This window comes from Rhinolophus hipposideros (genome assembly GCF_964194185.1).
Source record: "Rhinolophus hipposideros genome assembly, chromosome: 19".
Lineage (NCBI taxonomy): Eukaryota > Metazoa > Chordata > Mammalia > Chiroptera > Rhinolophidae > Rhinolophus > Rhinolophus hipposideros.
In genome coordinates, this window is record NC_138065.1 from 926,799 (window position 1) to 951,965 (window position 25,167).

At 56.1% G+C, this 25,167-nt stretch overlaps 1 protein-coding gene across 7 annotated transcripts in view; it reads left to right on the plus strand.

Moving 5' to 3' along the window:
- ARHGEF11 (Rho guanine nucleotide exchange factor 11) overlaps positions 1 to 25,167 on the plus strand; it is a 76,038-nt gene that overhangs the window by 39,074 nt on the left and 11,797 nt on the right. For 5 of the 7 annotated variants that reach the window (XM_081024902.1, XM_081024905.1, XM_081024903.1 and 2 more), the window contains 19 exons: positions 24 to 73; positions 817 to 874; positions 1,580 to 1,755; positions 2,414 to 2,485; positions 6,851 to 6,970; positions 8,418 to 8,463; positions 8,970 to 9,046; positions 10,063 to 10,200; positions 13,873 to 13,947; positions 14,151 to 14,252; positions 15,346 to 15,444; positions 16,296 to 16,338; positions 17,351 to 17,447; positions 17,563 to 17,685; positions 19,775 to 19,798; positions 20,705 to 20,849; positions 21,122 to 21,218; positions 21,844 to 21,873; positions 24,683 to 24,809. In XM_081024902.1, the coding sequence (XP_080881028.1) occupies positions 24 to 73; positions 817 to 874; positions 1,580 to 1,755; positions 2,414 to 2,485; positions 6,851 to 6,970; positions 8,418 to 8,463; positions 8,970 to 9,046; positions 10,063 to 10,200; positions 13,873 to 13,947; positions 14,151 to 14,252; positions 15,346 to 15,444; positions 16,296 to 16,338; positions 17,351 to 17,447; positions 17,563 to 17,685; positions 19,775 to 19,798; positions 20,705 to 20,849; positions 21,122 to 21,218; positions 21,844 to 21,873; positions 24,683 to 24,809 (1,699 nt within the window). The remainder of the gene's footprint in view (positions 1 to 23; positions 74 to 816; positions 875 to 1,579; positions 1,756 to 2,413; positions 2,486 to 6,850; positions 6,971 to 8,417; positions 8,464 to 8,969; positions 9,047 to 10,062; positions 10,201 to 13,872; positions 13,948 to 14,150; positions 14,253 to 15,345; positions 15,445 to 16,295; positions 16,339 to 17,350; positions 17,448 to 17,562; positions 17,686 to 19,774; positions 19,799 to 20,704; positions 20,850 to 21,121; positions 21,219 to 21,843; positions 21,874 to 24,682; positions 24,810 to 25,167) is intronic. The other 2 variants (XM_081024904.1, XM_081024901.1) reach the window with 1 other exon arrangement.

A 25,167-nucleotide genomic window follows, 5' to 3' on the forward strand; every position in this document is an offset into this window, starting at 1 on the left:
CTGACCAGGCCTCCTTCTTACAGGAGGCGCAGCCATGAGAGCTGGTGTGAAAGAGGGCGACCGGATCATCAAAGTGAGTGACTCTCTGCGCCCTTGACTCCAGCTGCCAGGCAGCCGCTGAGTTAGGGTGCCAGCACACGACTAAGCATGGTGGGGGCACATAGTGGAGATAGCTGGGTTCATGTCCTAGGCCCTTCTTGACTCTAACGTAACCAAGCTGCTAGAACAGCTGGTGTTACTCCTGTTTTACAAATAACAAAAACAACATTAAGAGGGAGATGCTGAGATGCCTTCGGGTTCTCGGACTAGTGTTCTGTCCTCCACACAGTGCTGGCTTCAGGCCCTACACTTCTAACTACTGTCACCTGCCCTGTCGACTAGCACTTTCTTCTGCAGCGCAGTCCTAGAACCATTAAGGAAACCCTGGAGGAGGAAGCATGCTGGGTCAATTGACATGTATAGGGCAAATGGTTGAACAAGTATATACCAAAAAGGAGTGAGTGAAGGAATGAGCAAGCAAAGCTGTGGGCCTTGTCCCTGCACTTACAGACTAGCTGGGAACATTGAATGAATGAATGAGTGAATGAATGAAAGAGCGAACGAGCAAAGGCGCAGGTCTCGTCCCACACTTACAGATTGGCCGGGAAGACAGCACAGGGGGCTGTGAACAGGAACAAGTTCAGGTGGTTTGGGGAAACAGTGACCACAGGTGGCTAGAGGTCATTGGAGGTGGCTTCCTAAAGGCAAGGCATTTGACCTTGTACAAGGATCCCTCGGTTTTGGTCACCATTACTTAGTGTCATTTGTCCCCAACAGGTGAACGGCACCATGGTGACCAACAGCTCACACCTGGAGGTGGTGAAGCTCATCAAATGTGAGTTGGAGAGAGCCAACCACTAATGAAGTGGGGAGCAGATGAGGGCAGTTGACCCGGAGGCTTCCTTCCAGAGTGGGCGGCAGCTGCATCACCTCTTTAACCTTGAGTGAAACCGCCCTCCTCGACGGCCACTATCCTAGTAGCATTTCAGGTGGAGACGCTGCTAGTCTCTTATCATACTTTGTTTTATCCCATCTGCACGCCCGGTCAGAACACAGCCCCCTGAGACCAGGTCCCACTCAGCTGCTGTTCACAGACATTCTTCCTCCTTTCTTCCTGTTTGGGGGAAAAAAAGCAAAACCATTCTGTGTGCGTCTGGGAAGACGCGGCCATTGAGACTGCGTGGGCAGACAAAGGAGGAGGGGTGGGTTAGAGGGTGTGGGCGTTAGGGGAGGTGGGAGGCTGGCATCGGAGAGCCTGCCATGTGCCGCGCAGGCTGTGCCCCAGGCTTCACACTGGCTACTTAGTGAGACAGTAGACGCACTGGGTAGATTTGGGCTGCAGTCTCTGCGTGAAGAAGGGAGGGAAGGGAGCCTTGTGCTGATGTAGGGCAGGTGAGTGGGGTTCAAGAGTGAAGGGACATGACAAGTGAGGAGAACGCCATGTACAGAGTAGGTAGCTTGTGAGCGGAGAGGGAAATGTAGCCCTCCTCTAGCCTGCCTGCCATCATGGCCCACGGAGTGCACCTTCTTCGTCCTGCAGCCGGCGCCTATGTGGCACTGACACTCCTGGGCTCTGCACCCTCGTCCGTTGGTGTCTCTGGGCTGCAGCAGGACCCAGCCCTGGCAGGAGCTCCCCGAGCCCCCCCTGTGGTCCCCCCACCGCCGCCTCCCCCTCTGCCACCTCCACAGCGCATCACAGGACCCAGGCCTCTGCAGGTAATGGCCCTGCCCCTCTCCTCATCCTGTTGTCCCCCTGGGAGGAGAGCAGGTTCTCCCTAATGGCCTGCTGCTCCGCTGAGACAGGCCAGATGTGCCCTCCTGCATGTCATGGCTCGTGTTTCTAAATGTGTGGAGACGAGGGAGACCCTCTGAGAGCTCCTCCTGTGGGCAGAGCGCACAGCTGCAGGCCTGGACAGAGGCATCTATTAACACTGCCCAGTCATTGCTACGAGGGCACAGTGCAGGCCAGGGCATGGGAGGGCTTCCTGGAGGAAAAGGCTGCTTGGAGGAAGGAAGTATGGAGCCCGTCTGTAGGGAGAGAGTCAGGAAAGGACAAAACAAGTAGGGAGAGAATGCTGTCGGTCCACCCTGGGACCAGGGAAAGCCGTGTGAGTAGCAGCAGATGGGTTCCCCTGGGAAAGAAGACTGAGCTGGCCACTCCTGGGAGACTTCAGAGAGCAACAGCAAGGTTTCTAGGAAGTTCTGGAGCGAAATCAAAGTAAGATTTATGTTTACTGAGTTCCAGTGAGCTTCCAAGTGCTCTGCAATCACACGTGGCCCACTGCTTCCCTTGCCCAAGAATCAGCAGGTAGAAGAGAATAAAGCTATCGAGCCTATCCCCGACTCTCACTGCTATCTCATTTTCCATTCTCAGGATCCTGAATTTCAAAAACACGCCACCCAGATCCTTCGGAACATGCTGAGGGAGGAGGAAAGAGAGTTACAGGTAAGGCCACTGCTGAGGAGCACTGGCCACAGACGATCAGAGCCTTCTCTGCCAGTGTGTACAACTGAATTTACAGGCTACTTCATACACCCGTAAAACCTTAGAAAGTAAAGCCCAGGACCACTAGGGAATCGTCATAGGCCGGGGGGGGGGGGGGGGGGGGATCTGTTACAGTGGAATGTGACAGACCATGAAGAAAGTAACAGGGCGTCTGGGTCATGGATTAAAATTATCACTAAGTACGTCCACAAAGCACCAGTGATGAGAGAGATAGAATAAAGTGAGGGAATGTTAGAGCTAAGGAGAATCAGAGCCAGTTGGAATTGATCTTGGCAGTGGGGGAGGGGGTAAGAGGGAGGGAGGGAGGGAGGGGTGCAGGGGATTCCCAGGCCTGGAGAAGGTGTGTGGGATAGTAGGGTGGCTTTGGCTGCAGTGGAATGACCAGACTCCTGTTTTCGCTGTGGCCACAGCCAGCCCCGCACTCCTTCATTCGGCCCAGCCAGCCCCGCACTCCTTCATTCGGCCCAGCCAGCCCGCCATTCCTTCATTCGGCCCATCCAGCCCCACACTCCTTCATTCGGCCCAGTAAATTTCTGGATGGGACACGTTTTAGTTGCTGTGGTGTAAGGAGACGAAAAAGATTAGACACTTCTTGCCCTCGATGTGTTTAAAATCTAATGGGGAAAATTCATGTATGGTAAGAAAGAAAGTGGCAGGAACAAAGAGCTTGCAAGAGAACAATTAATAATGGAAGTGTGGGGAAACGTCACAGAGAGGACTGTTGCCATCTGGACCTGCCTTCCTTGCAGAAGAGATGGGGATTGGAGGAGCTCAGCAGAGGTGAAGGCGCAGACAGGAAGTTCACTGTTGGTTTAATGAGCCCGAGCTCCTGCTGTTTCAGTGCTGGGGGAGGGGTGCTAGGGGCCAACGTTGGAATGGTCACCAGATACATGAGAGCTGAACCTCCCTGAAGGATTTGCTGTGCAGTAGGACGTCAGGATGAGTGAAGATGAGTTGTACTACATTGTAGTACGTGATGATGCGTACATATTGACAGGTGTCAGAGAGTAATCAAGGCGGTGTGCTTCTGTTCTAAGGGTAGATCTGTAGATCAACAGGATAGAATTCAGTCCAGAAAGGAGCCCACACCTCGGTGGTCAGTTGAGTTTTGACAAAGGTGTCATGGCAGTTCAGGGGAGGAAGAATAGTCTTTTCAACAAATGGTGCTGGGACAACCGAATGTCTACATGCAGAGAATGAATGCAGACCCTTACCTCACACCGGAAACAAAATGTAACTCAAAGACTTAAATGTAACAGCTAAAACGTTTTTAAAACTCTGAAACTCTTAGAAGAAAACATGTATAAATCTTTATGACCTCGTATTAGGTAGTGGTTTCTTAGATATGATACCAAAAGCACAAACCGAAAAAAAATAGATAAGTTAGACTTTATCAAAATTAAAAACTTTTGTGCATCAAAGGACACTATCAAAAAAGTAAAAAACCAACCCACACAATGGGAGGAAATATTTGCAACTCTGATGTCTGATAAGGGACTAGTACCGGAATGTGTGAAGGACTCTTAAAACCCGACACTAAAAAGACACATCCCCCTTGAAGGGCTGGCCGAGGACCTGAATAGACAGCCCAGTCGGGGTGGCACACTGGGGAGGCCGTGCCACCCGACGAGCACATGAAGAGGTGGCAGTGCCATAGTGACAGGAAGAGGCCCACACACCGCAGTGAGACGCCACCTCAGCGCGAGGACGGCCGGAGCCAAATAGTCGGCGGTGAGCTGTGGAGAAATCAGGAACTCTTGTTCTTATTTTGCCTGCGTGTTCACAGCCCTGGTCTGTTACCACCAGTGATGCCTGACAGTGTAAATGGGGCAGCCACCGTGGGAAACAGTGTGCAGTTCTTCAAAAGATTAAACACAGAGACGGCGATGAGCATTCTGCTCCTACGTGTAGGCCAGGAGAACTGAAACCGTGTGTTCAGACAAATGCCGTCATAGCAGGACTCATCCCAGCCGCAAAGCGGAGGCCCAGGTGTGCAGCGTCTGATGAATGGCCAGCCAGGTGTGGGCGGTCCGCTGGACGGTGTGTGCTCAGCCATGAAGACTGACACCTGCTAGAACATGCAGGGACCCTGAAAACATGCTGACCGGAAGAAGCACCTCTGAATATACTGAAAACTACGGCAGTGCACACTGTAAATGGTGCCGTTTATGTTCATGAGTTATGTGTGAGTGGTGATTTTTAATATGTTACTTAAAAGCTACAGAAGCCCAGAAGGGGTAATTAATTAAGCGACTATTGGAGAGGCTTCATGAGGTGACACCTGAGCTGGGTTCAGTTTATTCACTGGAAAGTGCTTGGGCCTTGATGGGCCTGGAGTTTATTCTGAAGACAGTGGGAATTGATCAGAGAGGATTGTCGAGCAGGGGAGTGAACATGTCTTCAAATGAGCATTCTTTAGAAAACTGTGTTCAGTGGATTGACACGTAAGGAAGCCATCGAGGAGCCTGTTGGATCAGTACGTGCTGACAGGTTGAATAAAAACGTGGAGTAGGGACACAGTCGGGGGTGGCAATGGGAGACATCGCAGGTCACAGCATGGAGCTTACTGATTGGAGGGGAGGTAGAGGAGGAGAGGCGATAAAAGACGGGCCTACATTTGGGTGCGTGCACAGATGGTGACGCCAGTGATGGCGGAGACGCGAGGACCGGGTCTAGGGGAGAAATGAGGGTCAGTGTAGTGTGCTGACTTGAAGGTGCCCTGGGACATCCAGGAAAAGAGCATCAGCGAGCGAGCATACGGTGATAACCGGGCCGAGCCTCAGGCGGAAAGGCTGGCTGACGTAGACACTGGGTGTCCTCACAGGTGGTAGCTGGAAATGGGAAGTAGGTGACATCACTAGGGCACCAGTGCAGACAGGAGACAAGAAAGCTGAGGGTGGGACTTGGCAGCTCGCGGCACCAAGCTCTGATGGTGCCGCTGTGTCTCTGTTTTACTTCCTTGTTTGTCCTTCTCCACTGCTGGACCGCGTTCCTTAAAGGCCAGAACCATACGTGCTGTCTGCATTCGAGTATGCCTCCCGCTCAGCCGGTGCTAAGTGTCACCAGCTTTCAGAGGCTGGGAGGGGACCTGGGCCAGTGTGGCTTTAGGAAGTCACAAGAAGGCAGCATGTTGAGAGACCTGGAAGAGACCACTGGACTCTGCAGCTGGGTCCTTTCGTTCTTGGAAAGAATGGCTGTTTCCGACTGGGCTGTGCGAGCAGTGCTGGGAGCAGGGAGTCGGGGCGCCTGTCAACTCCTGCGTGAGGAGGGAGCGGCTGAGCTGAGGCAGTGGCTGGGGTAGTGGTCAGACTGGATGCATGAGTTCTCGCAGGAGGGACAGGAGGACATTTGAAGGTCTGTGCCCACCTAGTGCCTCAGAAGAGCCTGAGGCCATGAACATTCCCTCAAAGATTCAGACAGGGTTTCTCTTCTGGGATGGCGGGGAGAAGGCTGCAGGTGTTCGGAAGTGACTAACGTGGGAAGGCTCTCAGCAGATGTCTGCTGAGACTTGGTTGGGAGCCTGCTTTCTAGGCATGGAGAGGGAACAGAAGTGAGGAATTTGTAAGCAAGGTGCCAGGTAGCCGTGAGGGCCCAGCGAGCCTAGAGAATGTGCGTCCCGAGCCTTCATTTAGCTGAGCAGCTAGCGTCCTGAGCCGTCCCTTTCGCAATGAAGTAAAGCTGCCACATATTCAGCCACATAATTACGCCCCAGGTTCCCTAGGCACTGTACATGCATGATTGTGTTAGATCCTACAGCCATCCCAGGGGGCAGGTACTGTCGTCTCCGTGTTATCGATGAGGACAGACCAAAGCCTGCCCAGGTCTGCACAACCAGTAGGGGGACGCCTCCCTGCCTGCAAAGCCTGCTGGGAGTGTCAGGCCGCAGGCTGGGGACTGGAACGTCTTCCCTAGTCCTGCATCTTCCTCTCGTCCCAGACGGTTCACTGTCTGCAAGTTTCTGCTGGCACATTTTTGTGTGCTGACCTGGACAGTCACTTAAATGTGTCACACTTGAGTGGTCATCAGAGAAAACCTCAGTTAGGCTGTGGGACGTAAGGCAGGCCTTGAAATGGACAGATTAGGACGCCCTTTGTGTGGTGTCTTCTTTCCCCAGTTGCCTCATGTGTTCTCTTTCTCACCATTTATGCCTTTTTCTGCTCCTAAGTGGTGGTGAAATAACATGCTCTCGCTAGAGGGCAAAGACCTCTTCTCGCTCCCCTTTGTTTTGAGATAACTGGTGAGTTGTCCGTTCTCGACTAAGCACCCCTCTGCCTTCTCCCCTGTCCCTGTGTCCCCCTCCCCCAGCGTATCTGTGAGGTGCATAGTCGGAACCCCGGCAGCCAGCTAGAGGAGCAGATCGAAGGTGCCCGGCGGCGAGTCAGTCAGTTACAGCTGAAGATCCAGCAGGAGACTGGGGGCTCCGTGGTGAGTGATGGCAGGTGGAGCCGGAAGGGCAGCGTGCAGGCGGGCTGGGCGAACCGGGGAGCCAGCTGGGGTGGCAGGACCCCGAGGCTGAGCTGGCTGGTCAGTGTGCAGAATTCTACAAAGAAACTGAGGTCAACAGTGCTTTATTTGGCACCAAAGAGACTGAGCGCCGTGTGACACTCAGGACACCACCGAGGAACACGCCTGTTCTTGCCGTCCAAGAGCTTACTGTTGCAATGGAAGGAAGTGACTAGGAAATAAGTCAGCGTCGGCTTCAGTCCCCTCCTGGGCAGTCTCCTTGTAGCTGCCACGCTCCCTACACTGATCTCACAGCCACCTGGCAGCCTTCTGCCACTTGTCCCTCAGGTGTGCTCAGAGAAACAAGTACTGTGTAGAGTCGCCCAAGGGAAGGGTGTCTGGTCATGTCAGGCGTCCACGGCAGCAGCTCAGCACACGGGGACGGCGGAGAGGACGGGGTCCTTCCCAGCCTGTCCCCTTGGGGCCTTCGCTGTGGCCATGCCTGCCTTAGCCCCCGACAGGAAGGGACTTGCCAGAAACTTTACGACCCGTGAACAGTTCTGGTCAGAGCCGACAGAAGTTACTTGAGGGTCATCCACTTTCCTTTTTAGCACATCCAGGTCAAAAAAATCTGTGAAACACCGGTTAATCAAACTTAAACTGTCCTGTTTCCTGAAGGCCTTCTCAGTGTTGCGTGTTTGGTCCCAGCTCCAGTGCTCACCAGCTTTGACTCCTGGGCAGGTGGCTTAGTCCCCGGGAGCTGTGGTGCCCTCAGGGTCTGCCTGGCAGGGCTCTTGTCGCAGTTAAAGCATGCCCACGGCACAGGGCCCGTGCCATGTGCTCTGAGGTGGGAGCCCAAACACCCCAACCCTGGCTTCATGGTGTACCTGCTGTGCAGCTTGGCAGGGTACGTGGGCCAGCCGAGTGTCTGCTCCCTCGTTTATAGGATGGCAGCGCTATGCCTGCTGCAGAGCTGAGGTGCAGAAAGAGGGCTTTATGAACAGGGAGGTGCTGTCAGGACAGTCCCCTCCACCATGGCTCTCGCGGCCCAGGCCAGCACCTCCAGAGACCTCCAGAGGTGGCACCTTTCACTGTTCCCTCTGTAACCGGCCTGAGCACTCGTACTCCTGGATAGAAGTTCTTTCTATGTCCAGCCCACCTAATGCAATAGAGGCTCTGAGATCAAGGTTATAAGTAAGTGGACTTAGTTTGACTGACGGTAAAGCCCCCTGTCCACACTAGGGGTCACCGCCCTCAGACTGTGCAGATGGAACACTAGCTGTTGTGGCATTTTGAAGGCCATGAAGCAGAAGAGGCCACTGCTGTTGGCGGGTTCTGTCTGCGGAGGCTGAGGAAGGGTGGGTTGGAGCAAGGAACAGGAGGAGGTGAGGTTAAGGGAATGTGCCACTGTCCGGACCTTTCCTTTTAGGACTTTCTTCCGCTGTATGGTGACACCAGCCAGAAGCCATCAGAAGGTGAGCCCCCGCAGCCCTTTTTTCCTGGCACGGCTCTACTCCAGATTTTTTTATCTGTTGTCATCTCTCCACCAGGCAGATTCAGGGACAGAAAATGTTAGCACGTGCCCTGGGAAACAGCATGATAAGAGGCACACAGGGAAATGGGGTACAGAGCCAGCAGCACAGGGCAGCTAAGTGCCAGGGAGACAGTGGAGTGCAGTGGGCCTGCCAGCACTGGCCCCCGGGAGCCCCAGAGCCCTGCTGCAGAGGAGATGGCTAGGAACCCACGAGGGGCGGGGCTTGCTGTGAGATGCCGCTGTGTGGTCTTAGCTCAGGATGTCACGGCTGGGCACAGGTGGAGAAGCGGGTGAAAGCTAGGTGTAGAGCGTCCGACTCGAGGGGCCCTGAGATGAAAGGCGAAGGGGCCCTGGGAAAGAAAGGAAGGTGGCAGCTTCCCCGTCCCGCCCTATGCACAGGCTCCCGGACCACGGTCCTCCCCTGACTGTAAACCGTTCTCTTCTCAGGCCGACTGTCTCTGGATTCACAGGACGGGGACAGCAGCTTGGACTCGGGGACAGAACGCTTTCCTCCCCTCAATGAGGTGAGTGCCAGCAGCTGTCCGTTCAGTGTCCCTCCTCCAGCACCTCTGGCTCACCGTTTGTCCCAAGGCCTCTGGCGTGGTGTCTGCGGTCCTCATCTATGGTTCCAGCTCCAGGGGTTTTAGTCTCTTTTGCTCTGGGTTCCAACGGGGTTTCAAACACGTCCTACAGGCAAGATCATCAAATTGGGCTTCTCTTTCCTCATAAGTCTGTTGTATAAAGAGTAGGGTGGAGAGAGGGGCCACGGCATCCACTAAAGCAAGCCTTCGTGTGTAAGGGAGCAGAGGCATAAGTCATCTAAAACAGTGGCTTGACCAAAAACACGGTTCTGCATGGCTGCAAGTAACGTCACCTTTGAGTGATACAGTGAGCCTGGCCTCGTTACCAGCAGCGCCCTCCTTCTCTGTCACGGATCTTTTGTATGTGACTGGCTCATCTTTTTGGAATGGGCAAAGGATTCCAGCTGCAGACTCAAAGGTTCTCCCTTCCAGGTGTTCTCAGGTTGCGTGTATAAGCTGCAAAGCTAAACGTGTACTATAAAAATACACGTGAGTGGGAGAAGCAGTGTGGCGCTCGCAAAATACATACTGAGCCAAGGATTGAACATTGGAGTGTTCGGTCCTTCCTCATCTGTCAATCTGGGTGAGACGCGCGGATGGAAAGGATCCATGTGTGGGAAGGACACCAAGGAGGGACCAGGGCATCCTGAGTCACGTACAGTCGACATTGTCTTGAGGCGCCACATCTGGGAGACAACATAGCTTAGTGACAAAGGCCACGCTGAGAGACCAGGATGCCCCCTCAGCAAGTCTTAGTGTGCTTGTGTGAAAGGGGGGTTGTAGTCTCCCTCACACCGAGGGGAGAGCCAAAGGAGACACTGTAGAGTCAGGCCAGCAGTGCCAGGCAGAGTGGCACAGTGTCCCCATTGGCTGAAGGGGGTGGCTGTCACACCAGGGGAGCCGAGCGCCTAGGGTCTCCTGGATGAGCTTCCTTCTCACCGAATTCTCTGTTCCTGTAGTTACTGACGAACTGGAACTCAGTGCTGTCAGACCCTGGACTAGACAGTCCTCGGACCTCCCCTGTGACCGTGGCCAGAGTGGCCCAGCACCACAGGTGGCAGGGCTCAGATGCACCTGGCACCCCCACCAGCGACCCGGTGAGTCACTGAGAGCCACCCTGCAGTCTCCCCTTCCCTGTCCACACCCGGGTCCCAGTAACATGGCTTTGAATAATCATATTAACCCATTTCGAGGTAGGCACTTAGCTAGAGAACAAACAGTAAAGAAAGAGCATGGTACAAATTGGTACCTGAAAGTAAGATGCTCTCACTGTGTGAAGTCTGACTGCGTCTGCAGGGAAGTGGTGTCTAAGGAGCAGGGAGCTGGTCTTCCTTTGAGTCTGTCTGAAACAGGAAGCACGTTTGTGTAGTGTCACTCCGGAATACTAATCTTCAGTTTTCTCTGTCTTCAGCACACTTCTCTTCTTAAATAAAATGATTATCTGGCACCGTGATATAGGAAACAAACAAAAGCTCAGCTACCCTGGGGCCTCCCTGATCAGCTTCTCCCCACCGCCCAGAGGCATGTCCCTGGGGCCCTGAGGTTCTGCAAATCCCGAGAAAACCACTGGGCCCAGGGGCAGTGAAGGAAGACAGCTTGGCTCAGGACTTACAGCTTGCAGAGAACCTGGGCTGTCTGACAATGGGACGGCCAGCCTGAGGTGACAGTGGGACGGCCGGCCTGAGGTGACAGTGGGATGGCCTGAGGTGACAGTGGGGCAGCCTGAGGTGACAGTGGGACGGCCGGCCTGAGGTGACAGTGGGACGGCCAGCCTGAGGTGACAGTGGGACAGCCGGCCTGAGGTGACAGTGGGATGGCCTGAGGTGACAGTGGGGCAGCCTGAGGTGACAGTGGGACGGCCAGCCTGAGGTGACAGTGGGACAGCCGGCCTGAGGTGACAGTGGGATGGCCTGAGGTGACAGTGGGGCAGCCTGAGGTGACAGTGGGACGGCCGGCCTGAGGTGACAGTGGGACAGCCGGCCTGAGGTGACAGTGGGATGGCCTGAGGTGACAGTGGTGGGATGGCCGCCTGAGATGATAGTGCGACAGTCTGAGGTGACAGACGGCCTGAGGTGACAGTGGAATGGCTGGCTTGAGATGACAGTGCAGTGGCCTTAGGTGACAGTGGGACATGTCGCCTGAGGTGACAGTGGGATGGCCTGAGGTAATATTGGGACATCCTAAGGTGACAGTTGGACAGCCTGAGGTGACAGTGGTGGGATGGCTGCCCTGAGATGATAGTGTGACAGTCTGAGGTGACAGATGGCCTGAGGTGACAGTGGGACGGCCTGAGGTAATAGTGGGACGGCCTGAGATGACAGTGCGATGGCCTGAGGTGACAGACGGCCTGAGATGACAGTGGGACGGCCTAAGGTGAGTGAGGTGGCCTGAGGTGACAGTGGGACAGCCTGAGGTAACAGTGGGACGGCCTGAGGTGACAGTGGGACAGCCTGAGGTGACAGACAGACTAAGGTGACAGTGGGACACCTGAGATGACAGTGGGATGGCCTGAGGTGACAGTGGGACGGCCTGAGATGACAGTGGTACGGCCTGAGATGACAGTGCAATGGTCTGAGGTGACAGTGGGACAGCCTGAGGTGACAGTGGAACGGCCTGAGGTGACAGTGGGACGGCCTGAGATGACAGAGCAACGGTCTGAGGTGACAGTGGGACAGTCAGCCTGGGAGCCAGGAACAGAAGCTGTGGCCACCTGGCAGACGCGGAGAATGCGTGTTTTGTGAAGTGTCTGTCACAGCCCATCCACTACACCTGCGTGAGTTTCCCTTATTCCCATACCACCTGTATACTGTCACGTAATATCTTCCTAAGCTAACTCACGTTTTCACACGTACAGTTCTTTTGAAGGACTCTCATCCTTAAAGTCACATGTCACATGCTATTGGGTGTTAGTTTCCCCACCAGGGTAGAGCTGCTGCTTTTAGGTCGTGGAGGGAAAGGTGGGGAGAAGGATCCAGCATGTACTCAGATGGCTAGTGCCCAGCTGCATCCGTAAAAGTCCCACGTAATCCTCTCCGGCAGAAGGGAGGTAGGCGTTAGTCTTCACTTGGTCAGTGAGACATTGGAGGCACCTGGGGCCGCTCAGGGGCCCGGCTTGGTCACGTTAGTAGCGCCCGGCTAGCCGTGGGTTCTTCTCCAGAGCCCCTGTGCGCAGCTGCTCCTCTCCTGGCCGCCCCTCCCGCTGCCTTGGTAGCACTCCAGAAGCAAGTCTGGGTCGCCAGGGAGGGCACGTGCACATCCTGTTATTCTTAAGGGAGCGTTCCGGTGGGTGGCTCGTAGGAGCAGATGCGGAGAAGTCGGTCTCAGGCTCGGAGGCCTTTCCTCCCTCCTGAATCTGCTCGTCTTCTGAAAACTGCTTGCTGTTCTGGAATTACAAGAGCACATCTAGCATGGTCCCAGTCTCTTAATGATAATCTGCTAGTAAGAACACAGTGGGAACCTGTGCTCCATGAACCCGTCAGCAGCAGGGTGGACTCATAGGGACCTCACTTTCCGTTACACAGTTCTGCAATGTTGGATTTTTTAAAAATAAACATATTCTGCTTTTGCAATAAAAATTGTAAAAAACTATATATTTGTAAAGATTTTTAAAAATCCTCCCCAAACAAGCAAAATCCTAGTGCTTTCTGGTTTTAGCCAGAGAGCCAAGTGGAGCCATCTGACACCCTCTCGGGATCCTGGGCCCCAAGGGGTTCAGAGAGTGTGGTGTATGGGACAGGAGGGTTCCCTGGGATGTGTCTGAGAATTGGGGACAGCACACCGGGCCTGACTCTGCTGCGTGGCACGTGGCATTCAGGCTCTTTGGGCCAAATTTTCTCATTTATCAGCAAGGCTCGACTCTGGTCTCTGAGGGACCTGGGTCCTTCACGTCCGTGACTCAGATTCTGGGCAAGAGAGTATCGGAGGGCTAGCAGGAGAAGCCCCACGGGAGGTGGACTTGGGGCGTCTTAGGCCTGGAGAAAGGTTGGCACGACTCACTTGGGTGGGCTCCAGAAGCAGAGCCCTTGTTGCGGAGCTGCTGGAAATGAGGTAGATTAAACTGAGTGAAAAATATAGTTGGTAGGAAAGCTTCGAACACTCACAGAATCTTTAGAAGGAAGGCTTGTCCGTTGAAGCCTCGGAAGTTTCTGCGACACAAGATCTCATACCTAATAGGGACGGCGTACCAGTTGGGTGGGTTATTCTAATTGGCATAAGGGGAGGAGAGAAGAGGAGGCTGAGAAGTTTGGATTCAGACAGGAAATGGGGCTCTGCCGTCGACCTTGAGCAGACCTTGAGCAGGCTGGGAATGGCAAGGGCGGCGCCCTCTGGCTGGAGGATGCAGCACTGGACCGCAGGTTCCTGCCAGTGCATGATGCAGAGGAGCGCTGGGGTAGCCGCCAGGCTTGGGGGGTGTTCAGGGCAGGGGTAGCTGTTTAGGAGAACAACAAAGCCCCCGGGTCTTTTGCAAACAGGAAGAGAGCACTGTGTCTCACTTCCTGGCTTCGTGTGTCATGTGACCATGTGTCACGTGACCACGTGACCAGGCTGCCCTGGATCTGCGCTGCCCCACCCATTCGCAGTTGACTTCCTGCAAATGGAAATTATATTTGCTGTTTTCTGAGATTTGGGGGTGGTAGTGAGATGCCAGCGTTGGCCAGACGTGTGCGGCTTTCCCTGTCTGAGCCGTACTGTCACCCGTCGGGCTTCACCAGGGGGTGGACCCCATGTCCTCTCGCCTCTCATCCCTACAACTTGACTCTCTCCTCCAGGGTGTAGATCAAAGCCCAAAGCCTTTAATTATTGGCCCAGAGGAAGATTATGACCCGGGTTATTTCAACAACGAGGTAACGGTTTCCTGCTTTTCTCCTTTCGTCATTCTGTCGTCCCAGCTGCTTTGGGCTAGCAGCAGTGTGACTGTGAGCAGCTGGAAGAGGGTGTGGGGAGGAAGCCACAGCCTCGGGAGGCAGAGGACATGAGCTGCAGGCTGCGACAGGCTGTGCCTCTGCCCTGCCTCTGTGCCCCCAGCCTTTCTCATCCTGCCTTGCAGAGCGACGTCATATTCCAGGACCTGGAGAAACTGAAGTCACGGCCAGCTCACCTGGGGGTCTTCCTACGTTACATCTTCTCTCAGGCCGACCCCAGCCCACTGGTAAGGCAGGCTCAGGCTCACGTGTGTGTCTGCTTGTGCCTCACAAACCTCTGGCCTCTGACCCTGCTCTGGGTGTCACCAGTCACGTCGTGGGCAGTCGGGCATCTCAGGGACACAGACAAAACTGGAAAGGGGTGAAACTGAAGTGGAAAGCCTTCACTGCCACACACATCAACAGCGTAGGGAGGCGCGAGAAAAGCCATTCTTGCACAGCCTGGAGGACATGTTCTCCCAGAGTTCTCAGGATGAAAGTGAATGCAAACTGGCGGCGGGGAGTTGAGAGAGTGGCCCTTTAAAATGTAGTGTTACTGCAAGAAAGTTTGGCAGAGGGGCGAGACGAGGAAGGGCCCTGGCGTGACGGCCAGGATGAGAGGACTGTCAGGACAGAGGCCGCAGTGCCCTGGGGTCGCCCGGAGCCAGCACCCTCTCCAGAAAGGAGTGGAGTGAGGGGAGAGGGAGGCTGTGTTCCTCGGGATGCACTTGGCTCCCAAGGCCTGGCCTTCTGGGGACACCACTATTAGAAGCCAGAGTCGACATCTGTTTGCTCAGAGGTATTCACTGAGCACCGGTCCCAAGGGCGGGGGTCCTGGAAGCATTTCTGAGAGAAGACAGGTACATCAGTCACAGGGGAAGTAAAGCACGACCCTCAGAAAACCATCTGTCACCAAGCAGGGGACACGGAGTGTCAAGTGTAGAAGGGTGGAGTTGAGGCCATTATGTTGACAGTGTGCGTGTGCACACCTGTGTGTGCATGTGTGTGTAGTGTGTGCACCTGAGGTGTGTGCATATGTGTGCGTGCACGTGTGCATACGTGTGCATGTGTGTGTGTACGTGTACGCAAGCGGAGAGCCGGGACTGTGCCATGGGCTTCTGAAACACCCTGAGCCAGGGCTCGGGACACTGGCACTGAAGTTCTGAGCTGTAGAGTTGTGGGGGGTGGGGCTGTCGTGTGCGTTATAGGGACTCTGGCCGCCTCCCTGCACGCCCCCTGGAGCTCGTCTCCAGGTGTCCAGACATTGCCAGCTGTCCCCTGGGGGCGGAGTCCCTCGTGACTGAGGACCCCTACTCTGACCCACATTCTCTCCCCTCCCAGCTTTTTTACTTGTGTGCAGAGGTTTATCAGCAGACAAACCCCAAGGAGGCCCGGAGTTTGGGGAAAGACATCTGGAGTATTTTCCTAGAGAAAAACGCGGTAAGGCAGCCGTGGGTGGGTTACAATTTCCATCCTCCAGACCGCTCGGAGGCCGAGGAAAACCTAACAGAACGCTCCGGCCGAGTGCAGACAGGCTCTTAGACACGTGACTGAAGGCGGCCCGGGCGCTGCTCTGCTCCACAGCTGTTCTCCTCTCAGAGCCTCTTGTCCCACATGGACCGAGGGGAATGCACACTGGCGGGGTCCAGGGGACAGACCACCCCCGAGAACAGCAGAGCAGATGAGCACCGCCTTGGGGCTTGGTCCTGGGAGGCCAGGACCCGGCCAGCAGCTGCCCCTCTGCCTGCCCAGGGCCGTCCCCATCTTAGACGTTCTGATATGACAAGTAAGCTCGTTCCAAAATGGCTGTCCATTCGGCAGTAAGCTGCTCACACGGACGTGATTGTGGACTGAACAGCTTTGCTCTCAGGGCTTCCTTCGCCCATGCAGTGGGTCTCAGCAAGGAGGCGAGAGCTGCGAGTGGCTTCCTGTCAGTCGTTAGGAAGCATCTCCGGGCCCTGCACATGTGGTGACAGCCCGTTTCCCTGGGGGTGCCGGGAGGTCCCCATCAGAGCAGATAAAGATGTCTCCCATGCTGCAGAGGCAATGCCAGCCGCTCTTTGGGACGTGTCCATCCCCTGCCCCTGATGCCCTTGAAGTGAGAGTGGGAACTGCCTGCCACCCTCCAGAAGGCGTCCCAGCCTGCTCTGTAGCCACAGGCTCTGATCCTCGCCCAAAATCTGGATTCACAAGAGGAGGGTCGGGGAGTGTAGGAAAAGGGGAGAACGCAGGGCGTCTCCACGTGCCCTGGGGTGTGGCCTCACCACTTCTGCTCCGCTTTTGTTTTATAGCCACTGAGAGTGAAGGTGCCAGAGACGTTACAGGCTGAAATTGGTAAGTCAGCTCACGGGTCGGTCTGTCTCCTTTTGGTGCCGTCTTGTCCTGGGCCCTCAGGAGGCTGCCAGGCGCAGGGGGCATAGGGGCGGCCCCTCCAGAGCTCCTCACAGACGGGACAGCCTGCCCAGGAGTCACTGCCCAGTGGGCCTTGTCCTGGGCGCACACGTGTGGCGGGGCGGCCTGGGTTCACTTCTGCCAACCCTTATGTGCCTTCTGGGCCTCACTGGGTCAGCTGTCCACCCAGGAAACCAGACATGTGAGGTTCCCAGGTCTGGGCAGTCTTCAGAATTGCATGGGGAGCTCTTTTGAAAACTGCAAAAGCCAGGGCCTCATTGCACCCCACCTGTAGAGTCGGGATCTCCGGGTGTTTTTATAAGTTCCTCAACGAATGCAGACAGCAGTTGGCACAGAGGCACAGACAGCCAGGGGACTAGCTGGGCGCCCCGCTCTCCAGCCACCAGCAGAGGAGCTGAGGGAGACAGGGGTGGAAAGACGGTGTCAGCCTGAGGGGGGGGTCCCAGCAGCTTTCTAGAGGGTGGGCATCCAAAGCTACCTTTGGAGAGAGGGTGACAGGGAGTAGAGCTTGTGGGCATGGCCAAAAGGGCAACTAGGGGTTACTGAAAAGCAGAGGGAACCACCGCTCCCAGGCACTTGTCCTGGTGTGTGAAGCTAGACGCAGGGGCAGCGAGCCAGCGTCCCGGCCTGGTGGGGACTTGGGTTTCCTGTCATGTGCCTGCCGCTGCCTGGGGCACAGGAGGGGCGTGATGCGCTCTGGTGTCCGACCAAGGGCAGCATCTGGTCGGAGCCGAGCACACGGCATCCCTGTTTGTCCACCAAGCAGAGCGCAACGCATCCAAAGTGTGTGACCTTGCCTTGGGCCTTGGAACATCAGATTCCAGCCTGGGCTCAGCACTGACCTTCCAGGTCCAGGCCAGCCCTTCCTCTGGCCAATGGGGGGCCAGGGAGCCGGCCCACCTGGTGTCCCATCTGTCCTCTCGCTCCCACACAGACATGCGCCTGCGGGGCGGTGAGGACATCCGTGGTGTCCTGTGCGAGGCTCAGGACGCAGCCATGCCGGAGATCCAGGAGCAGATCCAGGACTACAGGTGGCCCTGCTGCCCTGTCCCCTCCCCCCTGGCCCCTGCGGGCATGTGCTCGCCTCACCTCTGGGTGTCTGTCTATCAAGCTCTGTGCACATCTGTCTCTTGTCTGTCTGGCCAGAACAAAGCGCACTCTGGGGCTGGGCAGCCTGTACGGTGACAACGACCTACTGGACCTGGACGGGGACCCTCTCCGGGAGCGCCACGTCGCTGAGAAGCAGCTGGCCGCCCTGGGGGACATTCTGTGAGTGTCCAGCTCCACTCCCACCCCCGCACATGCGCAGGGGGACACTTTGTGGGTCTGTTGTCCAGCCTCCCCGCCTCCACTTCCTGCCTGGTCCTCCTCCTGAAAGATGGGGCCCCTCTCCTGCTGTACATCCCAGGCGAGGGCTGCCGGTATTCCAGGAGGTTTGCGGAGCCCTGGGCTCCCAGCAGTGGCGAGGTGGTTGTGCCTCCGCGCCGAGCACCCCTCTTCCTCTCCGCCGCCCTCCTGCCTCCCACCAAGGGCGCATCTGCCAGCGCGACAACCACATTGAGTCCCCATGGGTACAGGCCCTTCAGGAGGCACTGGCCCCCGGAGAGGTGGCCGTTCTCAGCCACTCCTGTCCAGTCCCATGTTCTGAAGTGTGGCGGGCTCCTGAGGTGTCTTTGTGGGGACATTTCAGGCTTAGAGGTGATTCTCGCCCCAGTACTGCTCCCTCAGTGGTGCTGTGACCGTGCTCTCACCTATAAAATGACAGAAGTTGGACTAGACAGTGTCCATAGTCTCCACTAACGCTGACTTTTCAATTCGGCGAGTGTTTTCAGAGGCCTGCTGTGTGCCTGGCGCTGTCCTGGGCCCCAGACACGTGTGGACTTGTGTGACAGTGGCACGAGGAGCGTGTGTGATGAGTAAACTGTACGGGGTGCTGGAAAATCCCGAGTGCCGGGGGTGAAGCAGGCTTGGGGCAGGAGCTGAGAGTTGGGGTGCGGTCTTAAGGAAGGAAGTGGAGGAGGCATCCTTGAGGGCACCGCAGCGAACAGCAGAGGGAACAGCCAGGGCAAAGCAGGAGTGCGCTTGACAGATTTGAGGAGTGGCAGGAGACCGAGGCGGTGAGTGCTGGAGTCCCAGCTGACAGAAGGGGCCGCCACGTGGAGCCTGTGGACAGCTGTCAGGACTTCAGTGTTCAGTCTCAGCGAGTGGGCTCCATCGCAGCTCAGAGCCGGAGTGTAGTTGGGGTGAGGTGGGGGAGCCGGGGGGTGCCCTTCCAAACACCAAGGTCACTCACAGAAGCCACGTGCTGGCGGCTTGGACCGCAGTGATGGCCAGGGGTGTGTGCAAAGACGACGGTCCTTGGTCTGTTTTGACAGGAGAGCAAACGGGAGGGTTTCCGTAGGAAAGTCAGGGAAGGCTCCGTGGTTCCGGAACCTAAGCTGTGAAAGTCATTCGGGGCAGGGACAGCTGTGTGTGCAGCGGTTTTGTACTAAACGATCAGGGGCGCAGGTTTGCACCCGTGAGTCTTCTAGACATCAGACTGGAGATTTGGGTGGCAGCTGTGTATATGACGCTGGCGCTGGCATGGATAAGAGGTCTGGCCGGGAGATGGGACCAGAGGAGGTCACCCAGGGATGGCGCGTTCTCTGCAAACACCCTCGGACCTTCAGCTGAGCCCTTAATCCCTCTGGGCCTTGCTTTTCCTGGCAGTCAGATGGTGGTAGTCACCTGACTGCTGCATGGGTGGCGGCGCCCATTCTGCGATCGGAGCACCCCAGAATCGAATGGGCTCTGGCTGACGGCGTGGGAATCCCACTCCAAATGGTTTCCCTTTAAAGCCACAGAGCACCAGTCTCCTTACCCTGGAGCTGGACACCTGCTCATAGGTGGTTCTGAGAAGAGACAAGTGAATGCGCGCAGGGAGCTCAGGGCAGAGCCAGGCCCAGGGTCACCTCAGGTGGGGCGACCTTTCTTTAGCAGGCTTGTCTGGGTCAGGTCTCAAGGTGCTGTCCCTGCTCTCACCTCCTTCCTCACACTCGGCCACCCAGCCCCTCATTGACTTCTGGGCACACGGGTGCCCCTCCTCAGGGCAGCACCGTGGACACCGTGGGCAGAGGTGGACACAGGCCCCAGCCGGAGGCTGCCAGGCCCCCTCCCCCTCCTTTGAGCTGCATGGACAGCACCATTGCTGTCATCACTTGCCGATGGAGCCCCTCGAGGCAACGAGAGCACCCCCCAGCCGCACTGGCTGCAGAGGTGCACCAACTGGAGGCCGACCTCCTGCGGCAGCCCTGCCTTTCCCTCCCCGTCTGCACAGCAGACCAACAGTCCGCGTCATCTCTTCTTTCTTTCATTCCAGGTCCAAGTACGAGGAAGACAGGAGGTGAGTCTGTGCTGTCCCTGGAGTCCCTGCCTCGTAGCCTCACCATCTGTCCCAGGCTAGTGCCCGGGTGTCTGTCCCCACCACACAGCCCAGGCATAAGGTCCAGGCCCCTGATGCTCGGGCTCGCTGCCTGCGGCAGCATCTGCCCTGGAGCACGCCGTGCCGCCATCGCTCCCAGCATGCCTTGCTCCTCCCTCCACCCAGACAAGCCCACTTGTTTCTCTCGGCCCATGTGGGCACCCACGGGCGTTGTACCCGCACACTCCCCAGCACACGTTACGGACTTCTGCCGCCTGTACACACATCTCTGTTCCTCGGCAGCCGGTGTGGAGATGAGCATGCACTCCTGAGCACCCACACACGAGTATGGGGACACCATGGGTGGGAGTCTGTCCCCAAGAGCAGGGGACGCCAGGGTGAGGCCCTTGCACCCACAGGGGGTGTGGCTTCCAGATCCAGAGCCACATCCATTTAAACCCAGAGCTCTGGACAGCTGCCTCCATGGCAGTCGGAAGCACCGGGACGGCTCCTGTTGTCTCTTCTCCGTGCCTGGGGTGGGAGGGGCCCCTGTACCCCCCATTCCCACCTGAATGCGTCAGGTAGGCCTCCAGGCCTGCCCACAGCTGGCTGGCTTCCATCTCAGGGAACTGGCATGCCCTGCCACTGACCGCTGTCCCATGGTAGGAAGACGTGCTCAGGGACCGACGGTTGCTGCCGGGCGACGTGCAGCCCTGGCCTAGCCGGCTTCTGCCTGTTGCCCCACTTCAGATTACCAGCCTCCCTCTGGGCGCCCTGGCCCACATCTGCCCCTTGGCCACCTCCTGGGCGGGGTGAGGACAGCACCGGCCCCCGGCCCTGCTGGCGTGCACCTGACTGGGCTGTGAGTCCGCACCCCTTGTCTTCCAGCGCCCCCATGGACTTCGCCCTCAGCACCTACATGAGCCATGCCGGGATCCGGCTTCGAGACACTCGGCCTTCCAACACAGCTGAAAAGACCCCTTCTGCTCCTGACAGGGACAAGTGGCTACCCTTCTTCCCAAAGGCCAAGAAGGTGACAGGCTGCCTTGGAAAGGGCCTCTGCAGCTCTCCGCTCTGGGCCCACTGGGAACACCCTGGGGCAGCTGTGCAGCTCATCCACCACCTTTGGCCACGGAGTCAGGGAAAATCCTCAGAGTACAGCAGTCCTCCCCTCCTCCCCTCCCACCCTCCAAACCCAGGAGCAAACGTGCCGGTCGGGACAGTATGAGCCTGCTTTCCACCCCCAGGGCAGCGGTGGCCCGGGGCTTTGGGCCTCCCCCAAACCTGTGTCCCTTGTCTCAGCAGAGCAGCAATGCCAAGAAAGAAAAGGACGCCTTGGAGGACAAGAAGCGAAACCCCATCCTCAAATACATCGGGAAGCCCAAAAGCTCGTCCCAGAGCAGTGAGTGTCGGGAACACTGGCCGGGTGGGACCTTCCATGTTCCTGGGAGCCTCGGGCCCAAACCCAGAGCACAGCTTCCTCTCGGTGCTGCTTGTCCTGGCCCGCCACACCCCTGCAGGCTCTCAGAGGGACACGTGACTGCCTCAGAGCCGAGGAGGCCATGCCAGTCCCGGGGCTCCGTCTAGGAGCTCAGAACTAGGTGTAGCCCTGAGCAGCCATGGGCAGCAGTATCCCCACGCACAAGGTTCATTTCCCCTTGACCTCCATCCCGAGGGCCTACGTGTGGGGAGCGAGTGGGGGCTCTCAGTGAGGGCTTGTCACTGTTGAGCAGAACTAGGTGGTAGGGCAGGTTTGGGGTGCAGAGGCTGCCCCAATGCCATCAGTACCCCATCGCATTTGACCCTTCCTCGAGCTCTCCCACTGTGTCATTTGCCCTCACAGCCATTGTCCTAAGACCCCAGAACTAGCGTGGGAATCTGAAGGCCGCTTTGGGGGTTGGGCGGGGCGCCTACAGCAAGCCTGGTGTTTGCCACTCCCTTCCATGTCCCAGCCTGGCGTAATTTTTATTTTGACTCTTAATTTGACTCTTCATGGTTTACTTTTGTTTTTGTTTGTTTTCTTTTAGCATTTCATATTCCCTTGTCCCCTGTGGAAGGTAAAAGGACCATTTTCTCTGGGTTTTTCTTTGCATTATCGTGGAGTTTCTTTCCCAGATCCTGCCCTTCCTCCGTTCTTTTCCTTCTTCATCCTCTCCTCTTGTCTGGCCCTCTGCAACTCCTTCCCTGTCCTCACTCCGCTTGTCTTGTTCCTCCTGTTGCTAAAGCTGCTCTGTGACACGAGACCCTGCCCAGGGACTCTTGCCCTCCCCCAGCCTGTCCCAACGTTGGGAGCTCGGCCTCCCGGGCCCCCACGCCTCAGGGCTCCCTCCTTCACCTGTCGCCTCCCCGCAGATGAGGTGCCCAAAGTCCAAGTGTTACAGAAACCAGGAGAGCCACACACATTGAACTGTCCTGGACCAGGTCCTCAGGTGTTTGTTTTCAGTGGAAAGGATCATAAAAGCCTCGTTTTTGAAGGTTACGTAGGTGGTTGTTTTTTGTTTTGTTTTTAGTAAATAATGGGTCTGTACCAGGTTTTTTTGTTTTGTTTTGAGATAGTTTTCGTGTATGTCCCTTACTCTACTTCCCCCGCTCAATGGAGCACCCCCAGCTCTGCCTTCATTTTGCCAGCACAGCATCACTACGATAGGGAAAAGAGCGACCCTAATGGTGTCTCAGAGCCTGTCCCATCTTCCAGAACCTGCGTGATACCATGCAGGCCCTACGCATTAGCCCCCAGCAGCCTCGGGCCTCTGCCCGTCACAGAGGCCCGCACGCTACAGCTAAGTGGCCGACATTTCTAGGTCTTACAATAGAGCTATGGCGTAAGAGGGAGTGGCACGCACTCAGGAAATTATTCTGTTGCCAGAATTCTTTCTATGTAAAAGTGGCCATTAAAAATAATGCTTTTTTAAATTATTAAATCCCTGGACTCATCATGCTATCTTAAGCAACCAAAATAATTATTAAAAATGTAGTTATACAACAATAGAAAAACTGAAAAAACCCAGGCCCTTAGTTTTTGATTCTTACCTCGTCCCATCCACTCTGCCCAGGGAGGCCCAAGGCAGGGGCCAGGCTTCAGGGCACTGGTGGCCATGCCCGAGCCGCTCACTGCTGCCTGAGCTGGGACAGGAAAGCCCAGTGTGGGCCCACCGACCCCAGGGCCAGGGTCAGGATGCCAGTCCCACCACGCCTTCCAGTCACAGCTTTCCGTCATCATTTCGTGACTTGGTTTGTGTCTCAAGTTCCCAGGATGTGTACTCAGATCTAAAGACCACAGCTCCCCAAAGCTAGAAAGTCTCAGTATGGAGACTTTTGCCGTTTAGGGTCATCAGCTATGCCCCATTTTTAGTGGACGCATCTGATGGTTAGTAACGTTACTTACTCTTGCTTAGTTTCATTGTCATTCAGAGAATGGAGGAAGGAGAGCAAAGGCTACTACTGAAACTTGCTCTTTTTAAAAATGTACTGCTTTCTACCCGTTTTTCCCCATACTCTGGGTTTTTTCAGTTACACCAGATCTCGGGGCCACACGTTTCTTGTCACAGCTAGGACGCAACTATATCCCAAGGACAACGGGGCATTTTCCAAGTGGCTGTGGGGTGGAACAGTGGGCTCAGCCTGGTGGCTTTCTGTTATAGGACGTTCCCAGGCTCCCGTCACCCAGCCAGAGTGTCTCTGGCTGTCACCGCTCAACTGGCCCTGGCTTTTGCAGCTCTCCCCAAGCCCAGATGCACTTTCCGCATGGAACAGGCACCTGTGGCCCTAATCTCGGAAATGGGGGTGATGGTGACACCTCTACTCATAGCACGTACACACAGCCTGACCTATTAGGCAGTTTAGAAAAATACTACCCTAGCTACCCACCTACAGGTAAGAAGTTGTGAGCTTGAAGAGACCAGCTGTTTTTTGTTTCCTCTGGTTTGGAAATTTGCTTATGCAACTCAAGCTTAGGCCCGTGGGGAGACTTGTAAGTTGTGTGTGTGTAGTATCAGAATGGGAAGCACGGCCAGGCCACCCCTGGGGTACTCGCCTCCCCAGGCCCATGGGCCCTGCCCATGGGTCTCAGGCTGAGCAGCATTTCTGGCCAAGTTCCTGCTCTAATATCACTGAACTTGGAGCTGAGCTAGTTGACTCTGAAGCTGAGAGCCACTGAGCCCCTGGGCCAGCTCTGTACGCGGCATCACAGCTGCCTTTTTACTCTCTCCTGCCCTCTGCTTCTCTGAGCAAGAATAGATGTCTCTATCTTAGCTTTGAAAGGAGCTGGAATTTGAATGCCCCAAGTGACATTCTTCCTCTGTTCCTCCTAAGACTCTCTCCCTGGTAATAAAGGGTTGATTCATTAGTGATGGAGACCCAGTCTGGGGACACGGGGTCAGAGAGAGCAGGAAGAACGGTCGCGGAAAAATGGAAAGCAGGAGCTCCAAAAATCGTACAAATTTGGAAAATGCTTGCTATAATTTGGCAACGTAGCCGCATTCCATGCAGATACGTTTTTGATACTCCTGGCTATTTTTTTATCCTGTATGTGGCTCTTGGGGAAAACCTGGTCCCGATTTTCAAGCAGAGGAGTCATAGTAGTAAAAAATGTGAGAGCTGGAAGAATATCCATAGGAAATGTACCCCTGAACCCTCCCATTTTGCCGACGAGAAAGAGCAGACCCATAAAGGTAGAGGGTCTGCCCGTGCCCTACCACACATCATTAGAAGAGCCAGATGGGGGCCCTGGGGCTCCCAGCCCCGCAGCCTTCTCAGCGTGCTTGCTCACTGCTCTATCTTCGGGCGCGGGGAGGGGGCGAATGGAGAGGGCCTGGAGGTGCTGTCCCCAGACAGCAGGCAATGTCCGGCATCACCTTTGTGCTTCAGTCAAACCAGGCAACGTAAGGAACATCATTCAGCACTTCGAGAACAGCCAGCAGTATGATGGCCCAGAAGCAGGGACACAGCGCCTCTCAACAGGAAGCTTTCCCGAGGACCTGCTGGAGAGTGACAGGTAGCAGTGGCCTGCTGGGGTGGGGCTGGCCAGAGCCCAGGGAGGGGCCCACGGGCAGCGTTTGGAGCTGGGGTCTCTTTCCAGCCACATTGACTACAGGGCTCCCACTGTGGGACTCTTCCCCTCCGCCGGCTTCCCCACCGGGATATCTGCAGCAGACACACTGTGTGCTGGCAATCAGGCAGCAGACGAGAGAGCAGGACCCGACCTTCCAGCCCAGGAGCAGCCTGCCTGCCTTCCCCGTGCCCTTTGGATTCAGGCCAGAGGAGGCTGGAGGGGAAACGGGGAGTCCTGGGAATGAGGAAGTTGGGCAACAGGCAGTCTTTGAGGCCCGTGAGGGAGAGAGCTGGATATGAGC